Source organism: Littorina saxatilis, unplaced genomic scaffold, assembly GCF_037325665.1.
Source record: "Littorina saxatilis isolate snail1 unplaced genomic scaffold, US_GU_Lsax_2.0 scaffold_1702, whole genome shotgun sequence".
In the NCBI taxonomy this organism is placed as follows: domain Eukaryota; kingdom Metazoa; phylum Mollusca; class Gastropoda; order Littorinimorpha; family Littorinidae; genus Littorina; species Littorina saxatilis.
The window spans coordinates 1-8,366 of NW_027129739.1; the positions used below are offsets into that span (position 1 = coordinate 1).

Genomic DNA, 8,366 nt, shown 5'->3' on the forward strand with positions numbered 1-8,366 from the left:
GTTGTTGTTGGAGTCGGTGTGGGCGGTGATGGTGGTGGAGGCGATGATGATGTTGTCGTCGTTGTCAGAGAGCGGCAGGGGGTGACGGCAGGTACTGTTCTGTCTTAAGTCAAGAAGCAAATAAGTCCATTGCTGTTTTACTTGTTGTCGTAGGTGTTGTGGACGTTGTTGTTGATGTTGTTGTTGTTGTTGTCGTTGTTGTTGTTGTTGCTGTTGGAGGTCGCCGGGAGGTAAAGGAGAGACAGGTGTTGGTGGTGGTGGTGACGAGATGTGGGTGTCACTCAGTGTGGCTGTTTATATGTAAACAATCTTCACCCAGATCACCTGGGCCGTGGACCGCGACATGGATCTCAGGCGGCCGGTAGCGTCACCATACCCACCACTACCATGCTCCAGGAAGACGACGACGGGTCTCTCCAAGCCCCACACTGTGTTCTCATTGGCCACCGTCACCGCCTCGTCTCGACCCCTACCTGCCGCTCTCTCTTCACCTGTGGGAGCAGACGTCATTTCCGCCAGTTGTCTAACGGCCGCTGTGTCGTTACGAGCCACCTTACGAGTGGGGACGCCGCGTGACTCAAGGCCCCGGATGAAGGGTGCTGGTGAGAAGTCGTTATCATCCGTTGTGTCTGTGTCACACTGCATCTCACCCAGCACAAAGACGTCATTGAAGGTGAGGCCGCCCTGCCCGTGGGGAGCGTGGTCATGGCAACCTGAAACATCACACACACCGTCAACACCACATCGTCATGGTGTGAAATACATCATCGCCAACTGCAACGACAACAACAACGATGATGAAGACAACGCCATCATCCCCAGCAACAACGACAACGACGACAACACAATCAGCAACAACAACAACGACGACGACAACGATGACATCTCTGGCAACAACATCAACGACAACTTCACCACTAGCAGCAGCAGCAACAACGACGACGACACCACCAGCAGAAGCAACAACCACAAAACAAACATCAACGACGACCCATGTCTGACTCCCACGCCATCACCGGTGTCAGCGACCCGTGAACAGGGACGACATCTACACCAGCAGCGCGACAACCACCTGCAAATTGTACACACACAAAAAATGTTTTATTCAGTGTCAAGCACCTCACTCTGGCAGACTGGTGACGTTATTTCTTAATGAGGTCACAGAAATATGACGTAATTATCTTCATTCATTTCGCTCATTGTATCAATAAAATGACGTCATCAAAATGTTGCACAATCACCTGAATCACACGTCTTGTTTTCTGAGAGACAGATACGTAGACAAATATGAAGACAGACAGACAGACAGACAGACAGACAGACAGACAGACAGAGAGACAGACAGACAGACAGACAGACAGACAGGCAGACAGACAGAGAGACAGACAGACAGACAGACAGACAGACAGACAGACAGACAGACAGACAGACAGACAGACAGACAGACAGACAGGCAGACAGACAGACAGACAGACAGACAGACAGACAGACAGACAGACAGACAGACAGACAGACAGAGGTGTACTGACCGACACGCAGCGTGGTGAGTAAGTCGGCCACCAGCTGCCCGCATCTCTCACACCGCCATGGATAGTCACCCTCATGTCCCTGTGTGTCACCCCACCTGCTGTAGAGATGATCAACTGTCACCACGGGGGGCCCGTCAGAGGGCGGGGCGACAGGCGGCGCGGTGTATGCCGGGACCTTTCCTCCCTTCATATCACGAGCCTGCTCCACCTCTCTCACCACACTGGGTGGCGACCTCAGGGGCTGCGTCAGGTGGTGCACATAACGCTCCATGTCGGCAGGTAGTTCAAGCAACACGCCGGCCGCCCACAGGCTGACCGTTATGTGCCGTTGTTTCAACGCCTTGTAGATCACTGTGATGACGTCACTGTAACAGAACAGACAGGTGTGTCAGTGTGTATACAATACCCCGTTGTTTTAACGCCCTGTAGATCTCTGTGATGACGTACGTCACTGTAACAGAACAGACAGGTGTGTGTCAGTGTGTATACAATACCCCGTTGTTTCAACGACCTGTAGATCTCTGCCATGACGTCACTGTAACAGAACAGACAGGTGTGTCAGTGTGTTCACCTGTAAATTACGAATACTGATTTGATGAAGTAACCCTGCAGAAGGAAGTCACACGGTAAATCGTGCTGCCTGTATCTCTCCATTCTCTGGCGTGTGTTCTCCATGAAACCAAATAAAACCAAAAGTGCAGAGACACAGATATGAAATGACGTAATAGTGCATAAGACGTAAACGGAGTGACGTAAAAACTCACACGACGTAAACAGAGTAAGGTAAATGTGATTTACCTGTCATCAGACTCCAGGCAACATATTTAGCGATCTGTTCAGCATGGCAGACAAACAAAGGGTGGCGCCTGATGGGAAAGATTGTTGACATCATTGATCAGTACCCGACACAGTGACAGTCGTTGACTGCACATTCTATATCCAATAAACTGTCGTAACGTATTGATTACACGGGAATAATTAAGAACCATTATTTATGCACAAACTCTATATCATTTATTGACAGTTAGCATATAAGGAAGGTGAAAAAACACGTTTTCGGAATGATCAGATTATCTTCTACCGAACACGACCACACCGACCAACGCAAGAGTGACAGGAGGCAGTGTTAGATTCAGTGTACGGCGTCATTCTTACCCGTTGGCCTCATCGGCCAGGATGTGCACGCGCCCCTCAGTCTGTGCGTGTTGACACAGCTCCTCCACCCAGGCCTGCACTTTCTCCTCGCCTCCCTTTGTCCATCGACCCCTGTCCCGTACCCCCGCCATGTTGACGAGCTGCACGCTGCCGGCGCCCTGTCCGACTGTTTTGCTCAACTGATGTCTAACCAGGTAGGCGGCAGCTGTACCATCGTCACTCGTCTGAAGAACAAAGACGGTGCGGCGATACTTCCTCATCCAGTAGGAACCCCTTAGAATTAAAATGATCGATTTCCCTACCCCGGGCGCGCCCCTGAAGACCCTAATGTCGTCGTCGTCGTGGTTTGGCGTGTGCTCCAGGACTTCAAACTGTTCCGGGAAAAGAGCAAGGCAAGACATGGGTCTGCCATGTTCTTCCCCGACAGCCTGAACAAAATGGCCCTGGGTCCACAGCTGTAGTCGCGGCTTGCGACTAAGGTACACCTGTACCGTTGCCAGTGGTACGGCGAACCTGCATTGATAAATATCACACTTTATGTAAGCTTGTGAACACACACACACACACACACACACACACACACACACACACACACACACACACACACACACACACCACGAAATAGGGAAAGAAAAACACATAAAGAGGCCCAAAAAAAGACATGCTAGCACACAAAACGTCACATACATAAATATACAAGAGAGAGAGAGAGAGACAGAGAAACAGAGACAGAGACAGAGAGAGACAGACAGACAGACATACAGACAGACAGGCACAGACAGACAGACAGACTCAATAATAATGTATGCACCTGTGTATTCATGCGTTTGTGTTTCTCTGTGTGTGGTTACTTTGCCGATAAAATGACTCTACCTTGCCACAAGCTTTTCATACGCGGAACCTCCCTTCATTGCGGGGTCCCCTGCCTTTCCCCCCTTCCAGCAGGTGTTCCACCAGGCGTCTCGTCTGGTGTCGTCTGTCATATCATCATGACAGAGACACCACTTGTCGACCCTTTGCCCTGCCTTCACGCCCAGACACTGCTCCAACTTCTGCAACTGAGGTCAACACACACGGACTGCAAATAAATGGAGGATATAACAAAGAACGATTTAACACGCGCTGCATACTATGACAGTTAACTATACTTACATACGGAATCATCTGACTTCTGGGCCTAAAAGAAGAGTTTTTTCTGGACAAAAGCGCCACAGTGTTTCTGTATGTAATAGAAAGCTGTCTGCCCGTTTTGAGCGACTCGCTTAAACTCAAATGACGTCGTTTTCAAATGTACCGCAAATTGACGTCAACGAAGCTACCTCAGTGTTCCGAAAGTGTTGTTCTCGTCAGCAAGGTAAACAAAGTGCGCGTGGAAAAGAGAAACTCAGTATCTGTTGATGGGGAAATTGTTATCCCCTCTTTCCCCTCTCTCTCTGTGTTCTTTAAACATTATCCGCACGTTCTCTCTCTCTCTCTCTCTCTCTCTCTCTCTCTCTCTCTCTCTCTCTCTCTCTCTCTCTCTCTCTCTCTCTCTCTCTCTCTCTCTCTCTCTCTCTCTCTCTCTCTCTCTATGTGTATGTTTGTGTGTGTGTGTGGGCGCGTGTGTTTGTGTGTGGCTGTGTAGTTGTGTGTGTGCGTGCTGGCGTGCGTGTGTGTATGTGTGCGTTTGTAGAGGAGGGGGGGGAGGGGTATTGCATACTTACATCGTCCATGTTTTGCAGCGCCTCCACTAGACAGCGTCTGGTCGTGTGAGGCAGGAGAATGGCCTGGTGGATTGCAGGCTGGGGTAGGTCCAAGTCACCCAGAACACAACGCTTCACGACATCTCCAGCTTGCTGCAGGTAATCAGCTGCCTTCCGCAATTCTTCTTGAACTGCATGAGGGTCCTCTTCTGTCTGACGTATGATTGCCCCCATCATTACTCCCCGGTTACGATCAATGACCAGCAGATCAACAAAGTCTTCCTCCAGAACTAAGTCTTCTTGCAGAACTAAAGGTTCTGTCTCGTCGCTGTTCATGCTCCTGGCGGCTGCCCCAGTGTAGAGGCTTCGGGAACCAGCGCCACATTTGCCTTGAGTCATTATTATTAAAACTTCTTTCTGACTCTCTGCTTTGTCCTTGATCTTATTCATGCAGCAGTGGACTTTCTTCAGCGCTCTGTCTATGTGTACGACGTCACTGACCTCTGTACGCTTAGTGCTATCACTGTCGATTTGTTGTTGAGTTTTCAGCACGTCGATCAAGTCACCTCCCTGGGTGTGTTGTTTTGTGACGTGCACCGTGTCTACATGGTGCGGGGGGATCATATAGACGTCCCTGTGCAGGTTAGGGAACCAGGCGTTCAGAAACTCCCTCTGGAATCAAAGACCTGACGATGTACTGTCTCCTCAAAATAATGTTTGAACCTGTTCAAGGTCTTTTGAATAACAAAACTGAATCGAGAGCAACAAACGTGTTCGCTAGCAGTGTTGATAATACTAAGGACTCTGTGGGGAACGCTATTCCAACAGGTGTGTGTTATTTCACCCCTGCCCTCACCCCTCCCTCTCACCATCACAGCTGTTTCCTCCTCCCTACCCAACTCACACCCCTACCCCCATCCCTCTCATCATCACAGCTGTGTTTTACTCCTCCGTCTCACACCCCTACCCCATCCCTCTCATCATCACAGCTGTGTTTTACTCCTCCGTCTCACACCACTACCCCCATCCCTCTCATCATCACAGCTGTGTTTTTCTTCTCAATCTCACACCCCTACCCCAATCCCTCTAATAATCTCAGCTGTGTTTTACTCTTCCGTCTCACACCACTACCCCCATTCCTCTCATAATCACATCTGTGTTTTACTCCTCCGTCTCACACCACTACCCCCATCCCTCTCATCATCACAGCTGTGTTTTACTCCTTCGTCTCACACCCCTACCCCCATCCCTCTCATCATCACAGCTGTGTTATAATCTTCCATATCACACCCCTACCGTTTTGCCTATCACCATACCCCTACCCCCATCCCTCTCATCATCACAGCTGTGTTTTACTCCTCCGTCTCACACCCCTACCCCATCCCTCTCATCATCACAGCTGTGTTTTACTTCTCCGTCTCACACCACTACCCCTATCCCTCTCATTATCACGGCTGTATATTACTCCTCCGTCTCACACCCCTACCCCCATCCCTTTCATCATCACAGCTGTGTTTTACTTCTCTGTCTCACACCACTACCCCATCCCTCTCATCATCACAGGTGTGTTTTACTCCTCCGTCTCACACCCCTACCCCCATCCCTCTTATCATCACAGCTGTGTTTTACTCCTCCGTCTCACACCACTACCACCATCCCTCTCATCATCACAACTGTGTTTTACTCCTCCGTCTAACACCCCTTCCCCCATCCCTCTCATCATCACAGCTGTGTTTTACTCCTCCGTCTCACACCCCTACCCCCATCCCTCTCATCATCACAGCTGTGTTTTACTCCTCCGTCTCACACCACTACCCCCATCCCTCTCATCATCACAGCTGTGTTTTACTCCTCCGTCTCACACCCCTACCCCATCCCTCTCATCATCACAGCTGTGTTTTACTCCTCCGTCTCATACCACTACCCCCATCCCTCTCATCATCACAGCTGTGTTTTACTCTTCCGTCTCACACCCCTACACCATCCCTCTCATCAACACAGCTGTGTTTTTCTTCTCGGTCTTACACGACTACCCCATCCCTCTCATTATCACATCTGTGGTTTTCTTCTCCGTCTCACACCCCTACCCCCATCCCTCTCATCATCACAGCTGTGTTTTACTCCTCCGTCTCACACTCCTACCCCATTCCTCTCATCATAACAGATGTCTTTTACCCCTCCGTCTCACACCACTACCCCCATCCCTCTCATCATCACAGCTGTTTTCTTCCTTCGTCTCACACCACTACCCCATCCCTCTCATCATCACAGCTGTGTTTTACTCCTCTGTCTTACACCACTACCGCCATCCCTCTCATCATCACAGCTGTGTTTTACTCCTCTGTCTCACACCCCTACCCCATCCCTCTCATCATCTCAGCTGTGTTTTACTCCTCCGTCTCACACCACTACCCCCATCCCTCTCAAAATCACAGCTATGTTTTACTTCTCCTTCTCTAACCCCAACCCCCATCCCTCTCGATATCACAGCTGTGTTTTACTTCTCCGTCTCACACCACTACCCCCATCCCTCTCATCACCACAGCTGTGTTTACCTCCTCCATGTCACACTACTACCCCCATCCCTCTCATCATCACAGCTATGTTTTCCTCCCACATCTCACACCACTACCCCCTTCCCTCTCATCGTCACAGCTGTGTTTCATTCTTCCAGCTCACACCACTACCTCCATCCCCCTCATCATCACAGCTGTGTTTTTATCCTTCGTCTCACACCCCTACACTATCCCTCTCATCATCACAGCTGGGTTTATCTCCTCCGTCTCACACCACAACCCCCATTCCTCTCATATTGACAGCTGTGTTATATTCCTCCGTCTAACACACCTATCCATATTCCTCTCATCATCACAGCTGTTTTACTCCTCCGTCTCACACCCCTCCCCCCATCCCTCTCATCATCACAGCTGTGTTTTACTCCGCCGTCTCACACCACTACCCCCATCCCTCCCTTAATCACTGCTATGTTTTACTTCTCCGTCTCTAACCCCTACCCCCATCCATCTTGATATCACAGCTGTGTTTTACTTTTCCGTGCAACACCACTACCCCCATCCCTCTCATCATCACAGCTATGTTTTTCTCCTCCGTCTTACACCACTACCCCCATCCCTCCCTTAATTACTGCTATGTTTTACTTCTCCGTCTCTAACCCCTACCCCCATCCATCTTGATATCACAGCTGTGTTTTACTTTTCCGTCCAACACCACTACCCCCATTTCTCTCATCATCACAGCTGTATTTTCCTCCTCCGTCTTACACCACTACCCCCACCCCTCTCATCATCACAGCTATGTTTTTCTCCTCCGTTTCACACCGCTACCCCATTACTCTCATCATCACAGCTGTGTTTTACTTATACGTCTTTAACCATTACCCCCATCCCGCTGATCATTACAGCTGTGTTTTACTCTTCCGTCCAACACCACCTCCCCCATCCTTTCATCATCACAGCTGTGTTTTTCTCCTCCGTCTCACACCCCTACCCCCAGTTTTACTCCTCCGTGTCACACCCCTACCCCATTCCTCTCATCATCTCAGCTGTGTTTTACTCCTCCGTCTCACACCACTATCCCATCCCTCTCATCATCACAGCTGTGTTTTACTCCTCCGTCTCACACCACTACCCCCATCCCTCTCATCATCACAGCTGTTTTCCTCCTCCGTCTCACACCTCTACCCCCATCCCTCTCATCATCACAGCTGTTTGTTACTCCTCCGTCTCACACCCCTACCACCACCCCTCTCATCATCACAGCTGCGTTTTACTCCTCCGTCTCCCACACCTACCCCCATCCCTCTCATGACCACAGCTGTGTTTTTCGTCTCCGTTTTACACCCCTACCCCCATCCCTCTCATCACCACAGCTGTGATTTACTGCTCCGTCTCATTCCACTACCCCAAACCCTCTGATCATTAAAGCCGTGTTTTACCCCTCCGTCTCGATCACACCCTTACCCCATTCCTCTCATCATAAC

General features: G+C 50.1%; 1 protein-coding gene across 1 annotated transcript; it reads right to left on the reverse strand.

The window, feature by feature from the left end:
* Nucleotides 1-6: 6 nt before the first annotated feature.
* LOC138957969 (uncharacterized) lies at nt 7-5,084 on the reverse strand. The gene is made up of 5 exons (XM_070328982.1): nt 4,388-5,084; nt 3,558-3,742; nt 2,685-3,197; nt 1,530-1,894; nt 7-713 (listed from the first exon to the last, which is right to left on the reverse strand). Exons 1-5 carry the CDS (start codon nt 4,988-4,990, stop codon nt 295-297), a joined length of 2,085 nt encoding a protein of 694 aa, XP_070185083.1. The 5' UTR covers nt 4,991-5,084; the 3' UTR covers nt 7-294.
* Between the last annotated feature and the right edge of the window lie 3,282 nt (nt 5,085-8,366).